This window comes from Sus scrofa, chromosome 14 (assembly GCF_054392235.1).
Source record: "Sus scrofa isolate SSC_HxYL_T2T_F1_AM1 chromosome 14, Sscrofa_HxYL_maternal_Yorkshire_Landrace_v2.0, whole genome shotgun sequence".
NCBI classification, from domain to species: Eukaryota; Metazoa; Chordata; class Mammalia; order Artiodactyla; family Suidae; genus Sus; species Sus scrofa.
In genome coordinates this window covers 33,508,616-33,534,306 of record NC_139396.1, presented here as the reverse complement: position 1 = coordinate 33,534,306, position 25,691 = coordinate 33,508,616, and the positions used below count along the sequence as shown (strand labels likewise).

The 25,691-nt window shown below is 37.0% G+C and overlaps 1 protein-coding gene across 7 annotated transcripts in view; it reads right to left on the bottom strand.

The window, feature by feature from the left end:
- FZD3 (frizzled class receptor 3) overlaps positions 1-25,691 on the bottom strand; it is a 113,982-nt gene that overhangs the window by 42,506 nt on the left and 45,785 nt on the right. For all 7 annotated transcript variants that reach the window (XR_014828438.1, XR_014828437.1, XR_014828436.1 and 4 more), the window contains one exon: positions 21,127-22,144. Coding sequence is in view for 3 of the 7 variants with exons in the window: in XM_084997782.1 (XP_084853908.1) it covers positions 21,127-22,144 (1,018 nt within the window). In the remaining 4 variants the exon portion in view is untranslated. The remainder of the gene's footprint in view (positions 1-21,126; positions 22,145-25,691) is intronic.

Below are 25,691 nucleotides of genomic sequence, written 5' to 3'. Positions count from 1 at the left end.
ACTGTCCATAAGATTGGCAAAAATTTTAAAGTCTGATGATATCATGTGATGGTGAGGATGTAGAACAAAAGAACTCTCTGTACTCTCATATGAGCTTCTAAATTGATACAACCACTTTTTTTTTCTTTTCTTTTCTTTTTTTTTGTCTTTTTGCCATTTCTTGGGCTGCTCACACAGCATATGGAGGTTCCCAGGCTAGGGGTTGAATCGGAGCTGTAGCCACCGGCCTACACCAGAGCCACAGTAACACAGGACCCGAGCCTCGTCTGCAACCTACACCACAGCTCATGGCAACGCCGGATCCTTAACCCACTGAGCAAGCCCAGGATCGAACCTGAAACCTCATGGTTCCTAGTCAGATTCATTAACCACTGTGCCATGACGGGAACTCCGATACAACCACTTTTGAAAACAACTGGGCAACATCTAGCGATGCTGAAGATTCACAAGTTTCAACAGTTTCATTTTTAGCTCTATGTTCTAGAGAAACTCACATGGATGTGCAAGAATATTCATAGTAGCATTATTTATAATAGAGTAAAACCAGATACAGCCTAAATATCCATTAAGAGTAAAATAAACGAATGTTACATATTGATACAACAGAATGTTGAACAGCAAAGAAAGCAAACATATACTGTACACAGACAAATCTGATTGAAAAAATGAATGACAAAAGCAAGCTGCAAAAAATACATATGGTTTTGACACTATGAAGCTTTAAAATACTTCAACTAATACTCTATACTGCTTAGGTAAATATATACAAGTGAATAAACAATAACACCAAATTCATGATAATGATAGTTTAGAAGGGAAATTCGATCAGGGAGGGAGATCTGGTATTTTATTAGCATTTTATTTTAAATAAGTGATAGATCTATTGTTGTTCAATGTATTATTCTTTATAATATACATGTACATGTATACGACATACGTACATATATAAATATATATGTCAGAAATATTTATAATATCTTTTTTTAAAAAGGACAAAAAGGAAGTCAAGGCTCCTATAATTAAAATATACTTTGCTCTTCTCAGAGAGTCAATAGTTTTGAAATTAAAGCAGCACTAGGTAGGGCAAATAGAGAACTAGCTAGTAATTCACCCCTTTAACTAGATCTATATCTATTTATTTTCCTTTTACTCTCTAAGTTATCTTCTCCCATGCTTGGCACACCAATTTATTTGTAACCCTGTGAAAAATTAGTAAGCTGGGATCTCAATTCCCAAGCTTTTCTTCAATCATTAGAAGAAATGATAAAATACAAATGCCACATTTTAAATATTACACTATTATCCCATTTTCTTTTCCATAGACTTCCTTCTTGATGCTTTCTTCTAAATTCAAAAATGACTAATGGCAATGAGTAAAGATAAACAATTTAGATCCTAATTAACTTTACCAATGACTGCTGTAAAACTATGGGTGATGTCAACTTTTAGACATATAAAAAATAAAATTTAAAGATTAAAGAACAAACTTTTATCCCACTACTTAAGGGATAAAACTTCCCAAGTGAGAGATTAGCTAGGCAAAAAGATGAGAAAATGGCTTCAGTCAACTGACAGGAAATAAAGGAGAGCTTGTCTGATGAGGAGGGAATTGATTGGTACAGAACATACGTACTCAGAGAAGTAACCACAGAGTATTATTATCTCAAAGATTTATCATGACATCTGGATATACTGTACCTATTACTTAATTAACCTCATGGAAAGCTCACAAATTAGGTAAGAAAAGGTTTAAAGCCAAAATCCACTCAAGAACTTAAAATGAAAAGAAATAATAATTATTTAAATTCTATTCTTTTGCCTTAGGACATTATGAAATAGAAAAATTCACTTCTTTGGAAGTTACATTTGATTAAGAAAGGATTACACCTTGAACTTTCATCCTAATTATACTGAGGGAAAAAATGATCACTCTAATGTCACTTTAGACTTATTAACTAGAAATAACTAGACAATGGAACAATATTCTGCACACATATGCTTTACAATAATGGATACAAAAATAACTGGGAAGCAAAAATTAAAAACTACAATTTATGCTCAATCTTTTTCTTTTTTTTTTTTAATTTTCCCACTGTACAGCAAGGGGGTCAGGTTATCCTTACATGTATACATTGCAATTACAGTTTTTTCCCCCACCCTTATGCTCAATCTTGATGCACATAAAGAACTTTTACTAATCTTTCACAGTATAATTATGCTCATCAATCATGTGAAAATCATAACCTTTCTTTTTTTGGATTAAAAGATAATAATTAAAAAATACTGGAGTTCCCGTTGTGGCGCAGCGGAAATGAATTGGACTAGTAACCATGACGTCGCAGGTTCAATCCCTGGCCTTGCTCAGTGGGTTAAGGATCTGTCATTGCCATGAGCTTTGGCGTAGGTAGCAGATACAGATTCTGTGTTGCTGTGGCACAGGCTGGTGGCAGTAGCTCCAATTCGACTGTAACCTGGGAAACTTCATGTGCCGTGGGTATGGCCCTAAAAAAAGCATTAAAAAATTTTATTTTTTCTCAAAACAAATTAAAGGTAAATCATCTTGAAAAGTTCCATTCTCTCTTCTAAACATGAACTAAAGAATAATAAAAAAATTAGTTTGTTATAAATATAGGATAATGAAACAGAAAACATGGCTTAGACTTCTAAGCATTACAAGAGATCAACTTCCTCAGCCATGAAAAACTAGGGAATAGACCATGTTCAGAAATGAGTTCTCTGAGACTCCACAATCATCCTGCAATATCATAATTTGCAAAAAGAAAATAACACTTTAATAAATAGTTGAACACAAATGGAAAGATATCCCATTCTCATGGATTAGAAAAATTAATATTGTTAAACTGTCTATAACTACCCAGTGCAATCTACAGATTCAAGGAAATCCTATTAAAATTCAAATGGCATTTTTCAGAGAAATAGAACAACTCCTAAAATTTGTATGGAACAACAAAAGACCTCAAAGAGCAAAAACAATCTTGAGAAAGAAGAACAAAGCTGGGAGTTCCCATTGTGGCTCAGTGGTAATGAACCCGACTAGTATCCATGAGGACATGGATTTGATCACTGGCCTTGCTGAGTGGATTAAAAGATCCACTGTTGCTGTTAGCTGTGGTAAAGGCTGCAGATGTGGCTCAGATCCTGCATTGCTGTGGCTGTGGCATAGGCTCTGATTCGACCCCTAACTTGGGAACTTTCATACGCCACAGGTGCGGCCCTAAAAGACCAAAACAAACAAAAAAAGCTGGAGGCATCATTCATGCTCCCTGATTTCAAACTATATGATAAAGCTATAGTATCACACAATATGGCACTGGCACAAAAACAGACACACAGATCAATGGAACAGAGCAGTGTCCAGAAATAAACCCATGGAGCTTGGGCTTATCAGTCACAACCTAGAATAGATTTACAAGGAGATCCCGCTGAATAGCATTGAGAACTATGTCTAGATACTCATGTTGCAACAGAAGAAATGGTGGGGGAAAAACTGTAATTGTAATGTATACATGTAAGGATAACCTGACCCCCTTGCTGTACAGTGGGAAAATAAAAAAATAAAATTTAAAAAAAAAAAAAAAAAAAAAAAGAAATAAACCCATGGATATATGGTCAAGTAATTTATAATAAAGAAGCCAAGAATATACAATGGGGAAATGACAGTATCCTCAATAAATGTATTGCGAAAACTGGACAACCACATGCAAAGGAATGAAGTTGGGCTATCTTACACCCATATACAAAAATTAACTCAAAGTAGATAAAAGACTTGAACATAAGACCTGAAGCCATGAAACTCCCAGAAAAAAACTCAGGTGGCAAGCTCCTTGACTTAGTAATGAATTTTTTTAGATCTGACACCAAAAGCAAAGGTAACAAGATCAAAGATAAACAAGTGGGACTATCTCAGATTAAAAAGACTTCTGTGTAGAAAAGAAAACCCTCAACAAACTAAAAAAGCAACATACTGAATGGTAGAAAATATTTGCAAATCATGTATCTGATAATGGGTTAACATCCAAAATATTTAAAGAACCCTTACAATTCAAAAGAAAAAAAGTCTGAATAAGCCAATGTAAGTAAAAATGGGCAGAAATGGAGTTCCCTAGTAGCTAAGTGGGCTCAGGATCCAGTGTTGTCATTGCTGTGGCATGGCTTCTATCCCTAGACCTGGAACCTCCACATTGCCTTCAGCACAGTGGAAAAAAAAAAAGGGGGAGACAATCCAAAACATTTTTCCAAAGAAGACATACATATAACTACACCTGAAAAGATGCTCAACATCTCTAATCATCAGAGAAATGATCAAAACCACAATGAGGTATCACCTCACATCTGTCAGAATGCCTTTTATCCAGAAACAATCATGGACTTCCCTGGTGGCCTACTGCTTAATAACTCAGTGTTGTCACTAAAACGGCTCTGGTGATCCCTGGTCCTGGAACTTTTTCATGCTTTGGGCACAGTCAACTAAAAAGACAAGCAGTAAAAAATGCTGGCAAGGACATGGAGAAAAGGGAACACCTGTGCACTGCTGGTGGGAATGAAGTTTGGTGGAGCCACTGTGGAAAAAAATATGAAATTTCCTCAAAAAATTAAAAGTAGAACTACTATATGATGCAGCAAACACTTCTGGGTATTTTTTTTTTTTTTGAAGAAAAGAGAAACATTAACTTGAGAAGATACATGCATCTCATGTTCGCTGCAACATTAGTCACAGCAGCCAAGACATGGAAACAACCTAAATGTCCAGTAACAGACGAATGGATAAAGAAAATGTGGTATACATATACAATGAAATATTATTAAGTCATAAAAAGAATGAAATTTTGCCATCTGTACAACACGGATGGACCTTGAGGGTATTATGCTAAGTGAAACAAGTCAGAAAAAGACAAACACCGTATGATCTTATTCATATGTGGGTTGAAAAAAACACAGCCTCCCCCTCCAAACCCACCAATCTTATAAAAAGAATAGTTAGGTGGCTGCCAGAGGCAAAGGGTAGAGGATGGGCAAAATGGGTGAAGGGAGTTAAAAGGTACACATTTCTAGTTATAAAATAAATCAGTCATGGGAGTTCTCTTGTGCCATGATGGGTTACGGATCTGACATTGTCACTGCAGTGGCTCAGGATGCGGCTGTGTTCCAGGTTCCATCTCTGGCCAGGGAACTTCTACATGCCCCAAGCACAACCAAAAATAAATAAGTCATGAGAATGTAATGTACAGCATGGCTGGTATCTATAGTTAATAACAGTGTATTGCATTTTTGAAAATTCCTAAGAGAAATTTTAAAAGTTCTCATCAGTAGTTCCCAATATGGAGCAGTGGGTTAAGAATCCAACTGCAGCAGCTCGGGTGACTGCAGAGGCACAGGTTTGATCTCCAGCCAGGAGCAGTGGGTTAAAGGGTCTGGTGATGTGGCTTGGATTAGATCTCTGGCCTGGTAATTTCCATATGCCGCAGATGAAGCCAAAAACAAACAAACAAAAAACTTCTCATGACAAGAAAAAAATGTTTTATAACTATGTATGGTGATGGACATTAACTAGACTTATGGTGGTGATCACTTTGCAATATATACGAACATTGAATCCTTATGTTGTACACCTGAAACTAATATTTCAATTATATCTCAATCTTTAAAAAAAAAGGAAAAAACTATTCTCACTTTTATAATACTTAAAATAATAAGACAATTTTCATCTTGGGGAAAAAAGGTATAAACTTTCTAATTTTATGAATATCATATTTTGAAACACCAGAATCACTTTCCAGAAAACACACAAAGCTCTATTAGTCATATTCACTTTAAAAAGTATCTCGCCTTTCCAATTAGTTTTAGGCCAAGACTAGGAAGATCTCTGAACTTTTCATGAAAAATATGACATCAGAGTTCCTGTTGTGGCTCAGTGGGTTAAGAACCCAACATAGTGTTCATAGGATGTGGGTTCAATCCCTGGCCTTGCTCAATGGGTTAAGGAACTGCATTACCGCAAGCTGGGGCGTAGCTCACAGATGTGGCCAGATTCAGCTTGCTGTGGCTGTGGAGTAGGTCAGCAGCTGCAGCTCCAATCCAACCTCTAGCCCTGGGAATTTCCATGTGCTGCAGGTGTAGTTGTTTTTAAAAAAAAAAAAAAAAAAAAAAAAGATATGCACAAAACACGGTTTTATGGTTCTAATTTATGTTTACAGATATAAAGCAAAAACTATGACATTAAACAGCAAAATAGGAATTCCTGTCATGGCTCAGTGGTTAATGAATCTGACTAGGAACCATGAGGTTGCGGGTTTGATCCCTGGCCTTGCTCAGTGGGTTAAGGATCTGGCGTTGCCATGAGCTATGCTGTAGGTCGCAGATTTGACTTGGATCTGGCGTTTCTGTGGCTGTGGTGTAGGCTGGTGGCTACAGCTCTGAGTAGACCCCTACTCTGGGAACCTCCATATGTCACAGGTATGGCCCTAAAAAGACAAAAGGACCAAAAAAAAAAATTTTTTTTAACAGCAAAATACATGGATAATCATCCTTTCTGGGTCTTAAGTTTACAAAATGGTTATGGAGAGAAGGGAATTAAAAATTTAATGACCTAGTGTGTACTGGGCTATTTTATTAAGTGTATTGTGATTTACTTCTCAAAACAATCTTACAGAAAAACAAACTCTGGAAATATAAGAAACTATATATGGTGGTTACTAGTAGAGATGGAGAGGGGGTGAAAATTGAAAATATGAGGAACAAGAGTAGGAATAATGTTTTACACAATATATATTTTTTAATATTTTTAACATTATAAACATTACAAATCAATTATTCCTCACCTACTCCAAAAATTAAAAAACAATTTTTAAAAACCCTAAAGAACAAGCAAGAGGTCAGTGAGGAGGAGAGCAAAAAGGGGGGGTGGGTTGAGAGGTACATCACCATTAATTGCTATCTGATGCAGCTGATTCTAGCATTAACCTAATTCTAGTCTATATATCAATTTTCCCCCCATTTTTTTTTATTTCTACAGGATTTGGGGTGTATTTCTTAAATCTCCAAATTATACATTGTCACTGGTAATTTACAGAAATATTTATCTTTGGAGTTCCCGTCATGGCTCAGTGGTTAACGAATCTGACTAGTAACCCATGAGGTTGCGGGTTCGATCCCTGGCCTTGCCCTGGTTGCCGTGAGCTGTGGTGTAGGTTGCAGATCCGGCTCGGATCCCATGTTGCTGTGACTCTGGAGTAAGCAGGTGGCTACAGCTCTGATTTAACCCCTAGCCTGGGAACCTCCAAATGCCAAAGGAGCAGCCCAAGAAATGGCAAAAAAAAAAAAAAAAAAAATCTTTATATACATGTTTACAGCTTTATTTCCTCATCATTCCTCCATGTACCTCCTATTATCTTTCTAAAATTATACACTTTAGAAGTTCTCTTAGTACAAGTCTTTTGGTGGTACAGTTTTTGTTTATATGGAAATGGCTTTATTTCATCTTTGTTCTTGAGAACAAATCTGAGTTCTTCAAAAGATGCAGAGATGAAGTTTGGGTGCAAGATGTTTATTAGGGAACAGTATCTGTGAAGCAAAGAGTGTGGAAACAGGATTGGCAGAGGAAGATTACCTGCCATGCATTCTCAGAAAAGCCTCTACCAAACTGGGAGCGAGTTCTGAAGCAAACAAGGACCTTCAGAGGGTCCCACACTGGGACAACGGCCAGGTTTTCTTAGCCCACCTAACTACCACTGGTTGCAGGCCACCCCAGATACAGCATGACCTCAGACAACACTCTGGTTGAAAAGGGTTTTTTCTCAACATTTAAAAGATAATATACTGTCTTCTGGCCTTATTATTGTTAAGGACTCTGCTGTCATTCTATTGGTCTTATTTTAGATGATCTGTCCTTTGAGACTGTTTTCAAGATTGTCTTTGGTGTTCTGCACTTTCACCAAAGTGTGGATTTCTTTTTATTTCTTCTGCTAATGGTATATAGTACCTCCTTGATCTGCAAATTCACATCTTTAGCAGTTAGGGAAAATCTGCAGCCATTATCTCTTTAAATATTATTTCTCTTACATTCTCTCAATTCCTTCCTCCTGGAACTCCTAGGACTCTTAATTATATTCCCATTAGGCCTTCTCTCTCTGTCCTCCATTTATCCTAGTATCGCTTTCATATTTTGTCTCTTTTGCTGCATTCTGGATAACCTTATTTTCACCTTTTACTAACTAATTAAATTTCTCTTCAAACAGCAGTCTAAACAGTTCATAAGTTCATTGAGCTTCTATTTCAAAAATTCTATTTCTAGATGTTTAATTTTTTAAAAATTATTTATTCCAAGTAATTTCTTATAGATTGGTAATTTTTGTGACTATGTTATTTCTATAAACATTACATACCTATTCTATTATTCAGTATTTGACAATTTCAATATTTTGCAGCTCTAAGTTTGATGTTACAGTCATTGACTCTCAGCCATAATGACTTGTTTTTTCATCAGTTTGGTGGCTTTATATTTTGAGCTATTTGGTCAATCAATCATGTGGAAATTCTGCAGAAAGAAGTTGTTCCTGCTGACTGTAAGGAATTAACAACTAACCAAACTGCCACAACTAACCTGCAAACACTTCAGCCTCTGACCCTGATTATCTAGGGTACCAAAGGAGTTCCTGGCTCCCTTTCTCACTTCCCAGCTGGCCCAACTCCCAACTTTCACCAAGAGCAACCACATTTAGCTGACTCTTCCCAGCTCATCCACCCAACAGCCCCTGCTTGACAATCCTGAGTTCCTTATTGTGCTGGTTCCAAGGCATAACAATTTTTGAAGTGCGGGACTATTTGGAGATCTCCCCTAAATCATGTAAGATCTACGATGTCTCAGTGTGTTCTTTCCAGATTTTACTGGGTCAGACTTCAATTGTTGATGCTCCTATTCAGATATATGGTCAGAAGTCATATTATCTGAAGAAACTTGCATTTTATCATTTTCCTAATGTTCTTCTTTGAGACACACGTCTTAGCTCTTTCTTCAAAGTCAGTGACAAAATAGTTATGATTCGGTGAAGGAAATAAAATGGAAGATTTCCTATTTAACATGATCAGGCAAGTGGTTAGTACTGGGGGGAGGGGAGATAAAAAGCTCAGATAAAGCAGAAAATCCTCCCGTGCAAATCCCAATACATTTAACTTAAAACTGCTAATCAATGTAAGGTCAAAGCCTTTTCTTTGACTGCTGGTGTGTTAATTAGTATTCCAGTTTTTTTCTTACATGCTACAAGTTTATTCATCATCCTGACTTCCATTTCTATTTCAAGTGAACAGAGAACTCAAATACTTAAACAGGGATCTAAGTGCAAAACCCTGGATTTTTACAATCACCTCAACCCAATTTCTGACAGTTCATCTTGCCCATTCTAACTTCAACAATAGTTTTTCTTAAAAAAACAAAAAACAAAAAACAAAAAAACCCCCAAAAACTTGTCTTTTAAAAGTCTTTCCAAAGCAATCAACTTAGTTTTTGTGAAAACAGTGTTTTCTTTTCCAACCCATACTTCATTGTTTTTCCTAATATTTAACTCAATTCTCTAATGAAGTAACACACTATTGATATAAGCTGGTTTTAGAATAAACATAGTCAGTTTAATAAACACCATTAATGTATACCTCTACTGGTTGAAGAGAAGTATGCAGATATTCCAGAAAACAGCCTTCTAGCCCAAGCAGCCAACATGCATTGGTCATCAGTTTATTTTATAGAGGATCTGGGAAGTAACCTCTAATCTAGCAAGCCAGCTACTCTGAAAAGTCATTTATTTTGAGCATACTTGGTACCTGTTTGTGGCAGTCTAACCTCTGAGGGAGTTCAGGTCTGACCTCTTGATTCTGCTTCTGACAGAAAGGTGTTCTGATATGCGTCAAGAACAAAATAGATTCCTCAGAGGGAACAGATAAGCCACTGTTAACAGATGGGACATTTGGCGAAGAATGGTAAAGGACTGGGTGAAAACTCTAATGATGCTCTTTTTTTTCCCCACCAGTTGTTGTGTCCCTTCCATTGGAATAGTTCCTAGAATTAGAGAGGGGCTTGGAAGGAAGGGGACAATGGAGAAAGGTGACTTAAGAAGGCGCAGCTTTAGGGATTTTCAGAACTTTCTCTATTTTTGGTGAGAGTATTAAGCCTCAGATGATACAACATTAGAAGCAGGACTCAGACAAAAATTTATTTATTTTTGCTTTTTAGGGCCACACCCATGGCATATGGAAGTTCCCAGACTAGAGGCTGAATCAAAGCTATAGTTGCTGGCCTACACAGTCACAGCCATGCCATATCTAAGCCAAGTCTGTCACCTACACCACAGCTCACGGCAATGCCGGTTCCTTAACCCACTGAGTGAGGCCAGGGATGGAACCCAAATCCTCATGGATCCTAGTTGGTTCATTAACCGCTGAGCCACGAGGGGAACTCCCTGAATAAAAATTTATAAAGTGGACCACTGGGGCTTCTTGTTAAAAGGGCCAGAGGAACTTCTCTAGGCAGGTGGATGGACACACACATCTTCAAATAGCACTCTAAGCAGCTACTCAAGGATTTATGCTTTGAAATTGTAGTAATCACTCTTTCCATCAGATATGCAAAATATACTAAGTATTCATATGGGAACTTATCTTTGCATGCACAATGCTGCATCTCATGATAATTTTTTTTTTTTTTTTTTTTTTTGCTTTTTAGGGCCACACCTATAGCATATGAAAGTTCCCAGGCTAGAGGTCAAATAGGAGCTACAGCTGCCAGCCTACAACACAGCCACAGCCACTCCAGATTTGAGCCATGTCTGCGACCTACACCACAGCTCATGGCAACACCGGATCCTTAACCCCCTGAGGGAGGCCAGGGATTGAGCCTGCATCCTCATGGATCCTAGTCAGGTTCATTAACTGCTGAGCCACGAAGGGAACCCCCCTCATGATAATTTTTAAATACTACTTATTTTTATTTTTTCCACAGTTACCCTTTGGGATTAAAATGCTGGATTTTATTTGATAGTAAAGGTGACAACACATCAAGAATTTTTTAAAGTGTTTATCTGTTCACTTTTAAACTTTAAGACCTCAAGGGAAGTTTTGCCTATTCAACTTATATAAAGAGACACATTTTAACCTGGCTAAGAAGCATTTTCATTAGAAGCGGTAGAAAAGAAATGCACTCTTCTCAATTAATCTTAGTATCCTTACTGAAGGACTTTGTATTTTAGCCATAGTTTAATCATATCACATTCTTTAAGGTGTTTTTACTAAGTTGCTCCATATTTTTTAAAGGAACAAATAAGAGTAAGAACTCTAAAATAATTGTACTTTAGTCACAGAATTATCTGATTTCCAAATTTATTTTCTCCTACTAGTCTATGAACTCCTTCGGGGTATGAACTGTATTTTACTCGTTTTCTTAGCAACTACCAATAAACCAGAATGGGAGATATAAAACAAATGGTTGTTGAATTAATGAATTATAAGTAACAGATAACATCTCTTTCATTTATTTTTTTAAATGGCTGCATGCACACCATATGGAAGTTCCCCGGCCAGGGGCTGAATCTAAGTCATAGCTGTGACCTACACTGCAGCTGTGGCAACACCTGAGCCTTTAACCCACTATGCCGGGCCAGGAATTTAACACACGCCTCCACAGCAACTGGAACCACTGAAGTCAGATCCTGTACCCACTGTGCCACAGCATGAACTCCAATGAATACATCTTATTAAAGAGGAGGAAAAATCAGGTATGGAAGAAAAGTTCCTAGATTCATTTGATAGTAGACTTGATAAGAACCTTAAAATTTATTCAATCCAGTCCTCTAATTTTAGAGATGAAAAAATTATAATTTTTTTTCTTTTTCGGCCACACCCATAGCATATGGAAGTTCCCAGGCCAGGAATTGAATCCAAGCTGTAGCTGTAACCTATGCCACAGCTGCAGCAAAGCTAGATCTTTAACCCACTGCACCAAGCTGGGCATCCAACCCATGCAGCCTCAGAGACAACACCAGATACTCAACCTGCTGCACCACAGCGGGAACTCCCAGGGGATCATAAAGTGAGTAACTAGTCTGAAGACAAAACTAGTCAGAGATATAGCCAGGACTAGAACGTATCTATCAAATACTCAGACCAATTTTTTTTTGCATAAGAAGTGTAAAGTGGGGAGTTCCCGTCGTGGCGCAGTGGTTAACGAATCCGACTAGGAACCATGAGGTTGCGGGTTCGGTCCCTGTCCTTGCTCAGTGGGTTAACGATCCGGCGTTGCCGTGAGCTGTGGTGTAGGTTGCAGAGGCGGCTCGGATCCTGCGTTGCTGTGGCTCTGGCGTATGCCGGTGGCTACAGCTCCGATTCGACCCCTAGCCTGGGAACCTCCATATGCCGCGGGAGCGGCCCAAGAAATAGCAACAACAACAACAACAACAACAACAACAACAAAAAGAAGTGTAAAGTAATGATGAGACTGTAGGCTTTGGAATCGAAATTACAATTTACACCCCAGTTCTATCACTTACCTCATGTAAGAATTTGGATAAGTCATGCATAATTTTGAGACTCATATCTTCATTTGTAAAACTGAATACAATCTAACTTACTGGGATACTCTGAGGATTAAAAGAGATAATGATTGGGCTACTATGAGGATTAAAGGAGATAATGTGGAAAATTTTGCTGAATATAGGACCTGATATTAGGTACATACAGCTAGAAGCGTCTATGCTTGTTACCTATGTTCTTCTATTTTACAATTCCCATAAACTACTTAAATTATTTCCTTAAATTGGTGTGATGACTTCAAAGACAACTGGAAATAACATTTATCGGCATGTCTTTATAAATAGTGATGTACTGGAATTTATTATCATGAAATAATACTAGATTATACTAAATATTTTCAATACAATTATACAATAGATAAAAATGGTGATCCTCAAAAGTAGTAATGAGAATGAAACAGTAACAACTTCCATGGGAGATGAAAGTGCCATAGATATAGATCACCAACCACTATTACAAAAGAATTATCAAAGCTGACGGAGAATAATGCCTGCTATAGTTCAGGGGTTGGCAAGCTAAAACCTACAGACCAAATCTGCCCCAATTATATTACTCTAAACAAATCTTTATTGGAATGTTTCCATGTGTTTACATTTGTCTATGGCTGCTTTTGCATTACACCAGTAGAGCTGAGTAGTTGCAACAAAAAACCATATGGCTTTGGCACAACATTGAAAATCAACTATACTTTAATAAAAACAAAAACAAAAAAATATATGGTTGGTAAAGCCTAAAATATTTACTATTTGACCTTGCTGTGCTCTGCTATAGACTATGGCAAGTACACTGATCTTCTTCCTAAAGGTGTGTAACCCATTTGTACACCAGATTTATCTATAGGCAAGACTAAAATCAAATTCAAGACTTAGCTGATTTATTCTGCTTAAGAGAAGCCAAAATAATAGCAACCTGCATGTTTTAAAATATTTATCCAAAAATGTCATTTGACAGCATTTTACAACTTATATATGAAGTTACATATGAAGTTTTTTAAAATAAATTTCTTTACTATTCTACATTTCTGTAATATTTTAAAATCTTGTAAGACACTTAGAATATTTTCTCAAGGAATTCTCATTCTTTCCCTTTATTATAGATACTAAATAACTTTGAGGAAAAAATAATTTGGTGCTAGAAGTCACAGGCAGGATATTTATAACTTTAAAGATTAGTAGCAGAAAAAAGATTATTAGTACATACTATACTCATACAGAATTATTCACTGTCACTAATGTTCAAAGTACAAAATATACTCATTCCCTTATGATCCTTTCATAAACAACGGTGATTCCTTTTGGAATTATCTGGTAAAGGCAAACACTCTAATCAGAAAATGAAGTTAAAATCATAAGGTAGATTTGACATTATTTTTCTGTTTCTGAATCAAGACTAGATAAACAACAGATGGGTTGCCTTGTGTGGCTGAAAGAACATTAAAAAAGTTCTCTTGCTTGTTTTCTACAAAAATAATTTAAAAGAATTCTACGAATTGGGAGTTCTCCTCGTGGCTCAGCAGTAATGAACCCCACTTAGTATCCATGAGGATGTAAGTTTGACCCCTGGCCTTACTCAATGGGTTAAGGATTCAGTGATGCAATGAGCTAGAGTGCAGGTCACAGATAAGGCTCAGATTCCACATTGCTGTGGCTATGTCACAGGCCAGCAGCTGTAGCTGCGATTCGACCCCTGGCCTGGAAACTTCCATGTAATGCAAATGTGGCTCTAAAAACAAAAGCGGGAAAAAAAAAATCTACAATGGCTCTAATGTGAATTTGGTAATTGAGGTAAGCTGCTTCTATTATAGTAACATATTTCTATTATCGAAAAAAGATTCTAGTATCAAAATTCCTCAGGAAACACAGCATTGGATTAAATGGAAGAGATTAAAAAAAATGAAGGGACACTTTTAGGAAAGGAAACATGTTCTTTTGAAAATTGATGTTAAGAAGAAAAAAATGATGATTCTAGTACATAATGTAAGAACAATCCTTTTTTAAACCTCAGGAATTATATATTTGTAACAACAGCATACTGAGATTTTTCTTTGTGCAAGGCACTCTAGTCAGAGGTTTAAGTTTCTCAGTCTTCACAGCCACCTATGAGGTAGATATTACAGTATTTAACATGTTATCTCCTACATTTTATAAAAGGGAGGAAACTGAGGCTCAGGATGTTGGAGATAGGACATAAACTCAGCCTGACTTTAAAACCTTTTTTTTTTTTTAAGGCCGCACCTGCAGCACATGGAAGATTCCAGGCTAGGATCTGAATAGAAGTTATAGCTGCTGGCCTACGCCACAGTCTCAACAACATGGGATCCGAGCTGTGTCTGAGACCTATACCACAGCTCACAGCAACAATGGATCCCTCACCCACTGATAGAGGCCAGGGATCAAACCTGCGTTATCATGGATACTAGTGGGATTCATTTCCCTGTGCCACAATGGGAACTCCCTATGTTTTTAACCAATATGTTACATGAGAATGGTTTTCTAGAAATATCAACAAACTTCAGAACTTGTGACTCATAAAATGCTGTGAGCCTCTTAGCAGACCCTAAACAGAAGGAATCACTTTTGGGGGAGGGGGGAAGCAAACCTAAGTACTGGAAAATTACAAATATGTTATTTAAATAATACATAAGATGGAAATATTCTAGGAATAAACTTTACTAATTTTAAACTGTAATATACATTACTCTGAAAACAGGCTATATTTCACTATTATTTCTTGATTCAGGCATTAAATATTACTCTCTCAAGTATTATTTAAATACACACTTTAAAAAAAGTATTCTTATGAAAAACAGTTGGTATAAAGTATTTTAAAATCCAAGCAGTGAATTTCTATTTTCATCAAGGATACTCTTTTTTTTTTTTTTTTTTTTTTGTTATCTTTTTAGGACTGCACCTTTGGCATATGGAGGTTTCCAGGCTAGAGGTCGAATCAGAGCTGTAGCCCCCTACCTATACCACAGCCACAGCAACGTGGAATCCGAACCATGTCTGCCACCTACACCACAGCTCACGGCAACGCTGGATCCTTAACCCACTGAGCAAGGCCAGGGATCGAACCCACAACTTCATGGTTCCTAGTCGAATCTGTTTCTGCTGAGCCACAATGGGAACTCCCTTAAATATTTTTAAACACTTTACACAAGCCCATTTTTTCCTTCAAATTATGGTCTTAAATACATGCAATTTACATTAAACCCAACTGGTATTTTGGAACAATGTGATCAACTACCTCACAAACTGATTTTTAAAATATTTGAAAGCTTCGGTAATATGAGAACTGACTAAAGCAACCTCACTGATTTTCAAGTGAATATTCAAATATTATGTTCTGTAAGTCACCTGAGGAGGCTACTACAAGGGTAACATCATTGCTTAATACATTTTAAAAACTTCTCATTAGGAATTATCATCAGAGCCTGCCAAGTATTCTTTTAAGCTTGCTCAATTATAGCAAATCTTGTTCAATTATGTATGGATATTACTTCAAATAGGAATTTAATATCTCTAATGCCCACAAGTCTGTATAAGATTCCTCTAAAGTAAAATTCTGAATGAAAAGTGATATTAAAATTCTAGCATTTGAATTCCACTTATGTGAGTTACCCAGAGTAGTCAAATTCAGAGAGACACAAAATAAAATAATGGTTGCCAAAGGCTGGAAGGCAGGGCAGAATGGGGAGTCACTGATTAGTGGGTGCAGAATTTCAGTTTGGAAAGATTAAACTTCTCTCTCCTTACTTCAAAGATATCATAACAGAGGGTTTTTACATCAGCCCTTTCAAAGAGCAGATGGCCCCCTACTTATTGTAAAACTGTTTCAAAGAATAGAAGGAAAAATTTCACTTTATGAAGCTATTATAACCTTGACAGTGAACTGGACAGGGCAAAAAAAGAAAAATATCACAACCTATCTCACTCATGAATAGAGATGCAAAAATTTTTTTCTTCTTTTTATGGCTGCACCTGTGGCATATGGAAGTTCCCAGGCTAGGGGTCAAATTAGAGTTGTAGCTGTAGGCCAACACCACAAGCAACACTGGATCCGAGCTGCAGCTGCAACCTACACCACAGCTTGCAGCAACACCATATCCTTAACCCACTGATTGAGGCCAAGAGTCAAACTCACATCCTCGAGGACACAATGTTGGGTTCTTAACCTGCTGGGCCATAACAGAAACTCCCTAGGTGTAAAAATCTTAAATAAAACATAAACACTGGAAAGCTAGCAAGGTACACATTTATCCTTACCTGCAGACAACAGGATTTCTACAAAGAGTACCTAACAGAATCTATACACAATTGGAATAAAAGATATTCAATATAAGGTCAATATACAAAAATGAGTGGCATTCCTAAATACCAGCAGTAACCAACTGTAAAATGAAATAAAGAATAAAGAAAAGACCTCATTCACAATTGCAACCAAAACTGTAAGGTACCTAAGAGTGAATAGATGCATAAAGAAACAAAAAGATACTAAAACTCAGTATTACAAATATGGCAATTTCCCCCAGATTCATTTAAAACCTAAAACAATATCAATAAAAAGCCAACAGTGTTATTCACGGATAAATTATTATAAAATTCATATATAAAAGTGCCAAGACTAGTTAAAAGTATTTGGCTGCACTCAATGGCATGTGGCAATTTCCAGGCTAGGGACTGAACTTGCCCCACAACTGTGATCTGCACCACAACTGCAGCAATATCAGATCATTAACCCGCTGAGCCACACAGAAACTTCCACAATTCTGAAGAAGAATAAGAGCAAACGTGGAACTGATAAAAGATTATACAGACCAACCAATGGAACAAGAGAACAAGCCTAGGAGTTTCCTGGTGGCACAGTAGGTTAAGGATCTAGCATTTGAATCTTGGCCCCAGAACTTCTGCATGCCATAGGCATGGCCTAAGGAAAAAAAAAAAAAAAAAAACAGAGAGAGAAAGCCTAAAAACAGAACTTGTATGTTATAAAAGTTACAATTCAGATGGGCTATTTGACATATATATAAAAAGCATACTGCTAATTCATTTGAAAAAAATAATGTTTCTCATAACATAGACTAAAAATAAATTTCAAGGGATTAATGATATTAATCAAAAAATCAAATTTTAAAAACTGCTAGAAAAAATATGCCAGGGGTTGAATTGGAGCTATAGCTGCCAGCCTATACCACAGCCACAGCAATGCAGGATATGAGCCTTGACTGCTACTTACACCAGAGCTCACAGCAACAGGCCAATGCTAGAGGCCAGGAATCGAACCTGTGTCCTCATGGATACTAATCAGGTTCATTACCACTGAGCCACAAAAGGAATTCCTGGCAGACCATTTCTTTACTTAGAAGCAAGGAAGGATTTCTTTTCTGGTTGTTTTTTTTTTTTTTTTTTTTTTTTTTAATTTGATCATGCCAGCAGCATGTGGAAGCTCCTGGGCCAGGGATCAAACCCACTGCAACAGCAATAACAGAGCCAGATCCTAAACCTGCTGAGCCACCAGGGAACTCCCCAGAGAAGGATTTCTTAAAATAAACATAAAGTGAAAAGACAAGCTACAGAGCAGGATAAGTTAAATGCAGTGCAAACAACTGATAAAGATTTAAAACAACAACAAAAGACAAATAACAGAGTAATGGACAGAAGAGAAACTCCAAATAGCCAATAAACATAAAAGCATAAAAACCTTATGAGGAATGAGTGAAATAAAAATTATGATAGATTTGGAGTTCCTGTTGTGGCTCAGTGGGTTAAGAACCTGACTAGTATCCATGAGGATGTGAGCTCTATCCCTGGCCTTGATCAGTGGGTTAAGCTGAGCAAACTGCAGCATAGGTCACAGATGCAGCTCGGATCTGATGTTGCTGTGGCTGTGGCATAGGCTGAGAGTTGCAGCTCTGATTCAACCTGTAGCCTAGGAACTGTCATATGCCGCGATGTGGCCCTTAAAAAAAAAATTATGATAGACTTAAGATATTGTTTCAAAGGACAGCAAAAACCTAAACACCTGAGAACATGAAGATAGGGTGATAAGGGGGATTCACACTTTATACAGTATAAATTAAAATAACCACTTCAGTTGAAGATGCCTCTATGTTACAATGCAACAATTACACCTTTGAGTATATATCCCTCTACAAGGAAGATAGGTATTACAAGAATGGTCATTGTGGGAGTTCCCGTCGTGGCTCAGTGGTCACGAACCTGACTAGGATCCATGAGGATGTGGGTTTGATCCCTGGCCTCATTCAGTGGATTAAGGATTTGGTGCTGTAAGCTGTGGTGTAGGTTGCAGATATGGTGCAGATGATATGTTGCTGTGGCGCAGGCCAGCAACTACAGCTCTGATTCAACCCCTAGCCTGGGAACTTCTATATGGCACACATGTAGCCTTAAAAAGCAAAAAAAAAAACCAAAACAAAACAAACAAAAAAATAACAAACAAGAATGGTCATTGCAAAATGGTTTATAATAGCAAATAAATTTAAAACTATATGTTCATCAACAAAATGAGTGAATAAATTGCAGCATACTTAAATACTACTGTAGTAAAATGAACAAGTTAGTGGTATACATATAAAAACTTAAAACAAATACGGCATTTGCTAAAGCTTGGTACTAGATGGTTTAAAAAATTATATATGTACGTATGTAAATAAAATAACAGCAGCACAATAAATGAAGAAAATGAGTAACAGAGATAACATCTGATTACTAAGTATGTAGTGGGCGCTCTTAAGTATTTGCATGTAGAATCCTAAAAACAACACTAGGAGGCAGATTCTATTACTACTTCTATCTAATATTACCTAATAAGATTACTCTTTTATTACTATGGAAATGTATTACTCATTTTACAGATGAGGTACCAAAGTAGAAAGAGGTGGAGTTAGTCTAAGGTTATAAAACTAGTAAATAATGAAAGCTAGATATGAAGGCAGGATTCCTGACCCAGACTTTACAGCTTAGTATCTATGTTACTGTTACTATACCGTTCTCCATTCTTTTTAAGATGTTGGAAATCCAACTTATCTCTAAATGTTGGAAATAAATACTTTTAATCTATGACTATAATGGATGCATACACACAGATCCTTTTTTGTGTAGCTCATACTCATTCTAAAGATGCTAAAAGAATCTAGGAAATGTCTTCTAAATAGCAGCACCCCAACTACTCTAACTTATTAACTTACATGTTTCAGTTTCAGCATTTTTCAGATTTCACCATCAAACATTATTTCTTCAGTAGCCCTAGGATAATACATATCTGGAATCTTAGATACCTTATATGGGGAAGGATACAACGTAATCCAACCATCTCTTTCTCTCTTGTTAGAGGCAAAATTTGATTACTTAGCTTCAGGTCTGAAGACTCATATTAGGAGTTTTTAACAGGTAATTTTGTCAAGAAATATACGATTTCTATTATTCATTTTTCTGGTCTCTCAATTATGAGTTGGTTCATTTTTTAAAAGCCAGTTGCTAATATTTATACAATAAAAATACAATTTTGTATACGACTATTTACACTACAAAATAAAAAAGGGGGAATTGGCATTCTTGGTCATCAGGTATTTATGAGCATTCACTATGTGCCAGTCGCAAACTCCTTTACTCCAATACCACTGTTCCATTTCTTAAAAATGTCTTTTCTTCTCAATCTATATACCCATATTCTCAATATCAGCATCTACTAACCTACAGAATATGATTTCAAACAAATATGAAAAAGAAGTTGTTGCTTTCAAAGAGTTCGCTGTCTAGTAAAAGAAAGACAAGTAAACAAAAGTTATATATAATGAATAAGTACTTTAATAATGGTCTTTTAAAGGTATTAGAGAAACATAAGGGTTGTGGGAGATCAAAGGGTGGCTGGTACAGTTCAAGAACAGGAAAGTTGGAGCATGATGAAAAAGAAATACCAAGGGGAGACAATTCTTCCAAGAAAATCTATCTTAAAAGAGGGGGAATAGCTACGGCCATAAGTTCTAGAGAAGGTTTTAAGACGAGCAATAAATACTTGGCATCAATTCTTCTAAACTTTCTTTGTTCACTCCCTCCTAGGTCTAAATCCTAGCTGAGCATGAGCAAATCACTTAATACTTCTAACCCTCAAATAAGACAGATGTTTAAGAACTCAAACAATTTCTATTCTGAATATCAGTAAAACTTCCACAGAAAGACTCTGCCTTTTAATCAACATCTTCCCTCAAATCCACAGACTTCTTAAGAATCAACAAGCAACTATTTGTGGTGACAGAAGTAAAGTGCTTAAAAGCTTATAGCTTCTACTTGTAAAAGTCATCTTTTATAAGGAAGATGTTTATAGAAACATATGTATGACATTCTTAGTACAATAAATTTGTTCATTATCTTCACTTTAAAATTTTAATGTACAAGGTTGCAAGTTCATGAAGAGTTTAAATTAGAAAAAAAAAAAAAAACACACATACACACAGCTAAAATCAGCTATTTTCACTGTTACACATTCTGAAATTTAGAACAAAGTTTCCCTTACCTGATATGGACATGGAATGTGATATTCTCGGCAACGTTCTTGTATCCATGTTGTTTCCCAGATGCCACGGTAAGCTTGCTCATAAAAGTAGCATCCAATAACAACCAAGAGTGGTACGAGATAAAGAATGCTGAAAACACCAATCCGGATCATAAACTTCACCAATTTATCTTGGTTCTCCTTTTCTAATGGAATCTCAATTCGAACTCTGTTAAGGGATATGATGCCAGCTAAGAGGAGTGAAACCCCAACTACCACATATAGGCAGAGGGGTGCAAGAACGAAATACCTCAATGCATCAACATCGTAGAGGCCAACAAAACACACGCCACTGATATTGTCACCTTCAATTTTATTCATCGCTAAAAGGATGATAGTTAGAGTTCCGGGGATGCCCCATGCGCTGGCGTGAAACAGCAATGCTTTCTTCTCAATAGCTTCACTACCCCACTTTGGCACAGCCGCCAAGAACCATGTGATGGTAAGAATTACCCACCAAACGCTTCCAGCCATAGTAAAAAAATAGAGTACCATAAAAAGCATGGTACAGGCTTTATTATGAGATCCTTGTGTCACTGTGGAAGCCTTATACTGTGCAGGGCTTGATGCATTGCAGGCTACTCGGTCCTCAAGCAAAAACCCAATGAAGAAAATTAACGACACCATCATGTAGCAGACTGCATAAAATATAATAGGTCTTTCAGGATAACGGAATCTTGTGACATCAATCAAAAAAGTTAAAAAAGTAAACAATGTGGCAGAGAGGCAAATGATTGAAATCAATCCTATGAAATATCGAGCAAATGAAAGTTCTTCTCTCCTAAAGTACATATTTGGACAAGGAGGTGAACAATCACGGACGTGCAAAAAAGAATAGCCAAGATCAGGATCAATTTTTAACTCTCGGGGACACCAAAAACCATAGTCCCTCTGCACAGCCACTGGGGCTCCTTCAGTAGGATCTCCAGCTAAATTCAGATCCACAAGTCGAGGATACGGTTCATCACAATCTGGGAACCTAAAAACACAAGATGAGAACCATTTTTACATTTTTACTGATTGAGAACCTAATGATTTGGCTTTGTAAATTTAGCACCTATGATCTTATTCTTACGTCCTTGAAGCATAATACGATAAGTAGAAGAAATAATTAAAACAGCTATGTTCTGTTCGTAGGTAAATAACTAGCTTTTCCAGAGTTGACAAAAATTGAAAAAGTTCTACATAATTTTGTTTTGCCTTCAAAAAGATTACTTTTGGGGAGTTCCTGCTGTGGCACAGTGGGTTAAGGGTCTGGCACTGTCTCTGTGGTGGCATGGATTCAATCCGTAGACTGGTGCAGTGGGTTAAGGATCTGGCATTGTTTCAGGTGTAGCATAAGTTGCAGACATGGCTTGGATTCAATCCCTGACCCTGGAACTTCCATATGCTGTGGGTGTGGCCAAAAAAGAAAAAGATTATTCTTTGTTAAAATAGTCAAGCATAGCCATTTATATACAATTTATTTAGGACAGTTCAGAGTAAGATTTCAAAATATAAATATATACAAAATAAATATACCTAAATAAAAAGCTCCAATTGCAGCTAAAAGTTACTTTTTTCTAATCTTTTACTACAATATAGTTCCTTAATTTACCCCAGGCTCAAAAAGAACTTACTTAAAAAAAATAAGAGTTAAAAATCTTACCTAACTGCATGACCCAAAGTGTTGGCAGTTAGATTAGCACTAAACATCCTTACAAGTGGCTTAGTTTTAGATCTTCTCTTTCAATACTAAAATCACTCTCCATTTATCATTTTGGTTAATAAAAGTCCTAAGGTCTCTAATGTCAAGTAGTTCTTTCCCACTGTTACTAATTTCTCTCCAATCCACTTCATTCTCTATTCTAGTTATTATCAAACTTTGAAGTGCATGAGGTTATTTAAAATGCAAACTCCTGGTCCCTACATCCTCAAATACTAATTCAGCATGCTTATGTTGGGGCTCAAGAAATCTGCATTTTAACAATTTTCCAGACTTGAGAAAGTGTCATAGCCTTAGGATGGAGAAAACAGGATTGTGTTGCAGGAATACAAGTGAGAATACTAGTCTCACGAACTTCCTGCATCTTCAATTTTCTTGCCAGCATCAGTTTCTTAGCCTTCAAACTCCCACAAACTAGATATTTAGTAGTTATGTTCATCAAATAGTTTCCAAGAAACTATCACTAATATGAAGTTTGCCAAATATATGCCTAACCCTACACTGAAGCTGATTAATCTTTTCTAATGCAAAAACATTTTACTCATAGGACTTGGATTATAAAGCCAAATGGCAGAAACTTATTGCATGCTGACATTTACTGGAATTCTGCAGTATGTCAGGGCTTTAACAGAAAAAGAACAACAACAACAAAAACCAAGGATCTCTATTCTTATGTCTATAGGGAGGCACAAACTTGTAAACAGCACAAAATACAAAACACAGTGTAATATGAAGCAATCAAAACCTACATAAAGTACAAAAATGATATAGAGAAGGATTAATCATTTCAGGGAAAGAGGTTAGGAAAGACTTCATAAAATAAATCCTTCAATAGAGGATTTGGGATCAGTATTTGCCAGTACTAGCAGTATGCCAATCAGTATTCTAGCAAGAAATGTAAGCCAAGACACTGAGGTTTGAACAGGGTGTGTTAGGTATTGCTGGGGGCATGAAGAATGACTTGTGACAGAAGGTAATGTTTGAGAAGTAAGCACATTCCAGAAATATATATGTATGCATGTATATATATGCATGCATAAACATTGATATAAAACTTAAAACCATACAAAATAACACCATATATTTTTATGGTTTTTTTTCCTTTTTTTTTGGCTGCCCCATGGCATATGGAGTTCCCAGGCCAGAGATCAGATCCAAACCACAGTTGCAACCTAGGTTGCAGCTGTGGTAACACCAGATCCTTAACCCGCTGTGCTGGGCCAGGGATTGAACCTGCGTCCCAGTGCTCCCAAGACACTGCTGATCTCACTGCACCACAGTGGGAACTCCATAGATATACTTACTCATCTAAATGCCAATTCAACATAAACACACCCCTCACTCTTTATCCCTTTTAAGACCAAACTGTTGATTTCTACTCCTCAGTTTCTCCAACTCCTCAAGCGGTAATTCCATTCTTCTAGGTGCTCAGGCCAAAAAATCTTGGGATCCTCCTAGAAATCCCCTTTCTCTCATATTCACCTCACAACATACCAGCAATTCCTGCCATTCTATTTTGTGATATATCCAGAATCTGACCACTTTTCATTTCCTCCACTGTGGCCACCCAGTTTGAGCCATTAATACCTCATCCCTGGACTTCTCCATTTCCATACAAGAGCCAGAGTGATCCTTTAAAGAAATTCCACTCCTGTGCTCAGGATCATGTCTCTAGTGCTCAAAATCCTCTAATGGCTTCCTTTCTCACAGTCAAATCAAAATTCCCTAACAGAGCTATAAAGACTCCACCCCAGTAATCTTCTGATCTTATTTCCTTCTCTTCTACCCTACTGAGCTCCAGTCTCACTGGTCTCCTTATTGTTCTGTGAGTATACCAGCATGCTTCCACTTCAGGGCCTTGCATTTGTTGCTCTGCTTCTTCTACCTGGACTATTCTTCCCAAGTTATCTGTATAACTTGTTTTCTCATTTCATTCAGGTCCCTGATCCATGGCCTCTTTGTCTTTCCCCAGTAACTCCATAGAAAATAAGAGTCCTTCTGTTCTTCCATATTGTATTACTATCACCCACTTCTATCCTTTCTCTTTAGCATTCATTACCATTTGACATTATTTATTTATCTCCTATCACTACCACTAGAATTTTAACTCCATAAGAACAGAGGCTACATCTTGAGCTGGGCAAAAATGAGAGCAGAGCTATCAGTTAAGCCATAAATAAAATCAGATAAAATAGTGCGAATGAAATAGACATGAAATTAGATAACAGCAACAGAACTTATAACTGATTGGATGTGGGAGCTTAGGTCAATGAAGGATGAACATGCCTTCCAAGGAATAAAAAAATGAGCAAGGAGGGAGTTCCCAACATAGCTCAGCAGAAACGAATCTGACTAGCATCCATGAGGACACAGGGTTGATCCCTGGCCTTGCTCAGTGGGTTAAGGATCCAGCATTGCCATAAGCTGTGGGGTAGGTCACAGACGAGGCTCCGATCTGGTGTTGCTGTGGCTGTGGTGCAGGCCGGCAGCTACGGCTCCAATTAGACCCCTAGCCTGGGAACCTCCAAATGTCACTGGTGTGGCCCTAAAGAGACAAAAAATAAATAAATAAATAAAAAAGAAAAAAAGAAAAAGAAAAATGAGCAGGGAATAAAATCAATTTTAGACAAGTTGATATTGAGGTATTTGAGGCAAATGCAGACTAGAATGTCCAATGGCTGCTAGATATGTAGATTTGGAACTCAGCAGAAAGATGCTGAGGCTAAAGATTTAGATTTAGGAGTCATCATCATATGAATAAGAGTTAAAATCAGTGTGATGATTATCCAGGGAAAGCATGGAGAATCAAAGAGAACAGTAA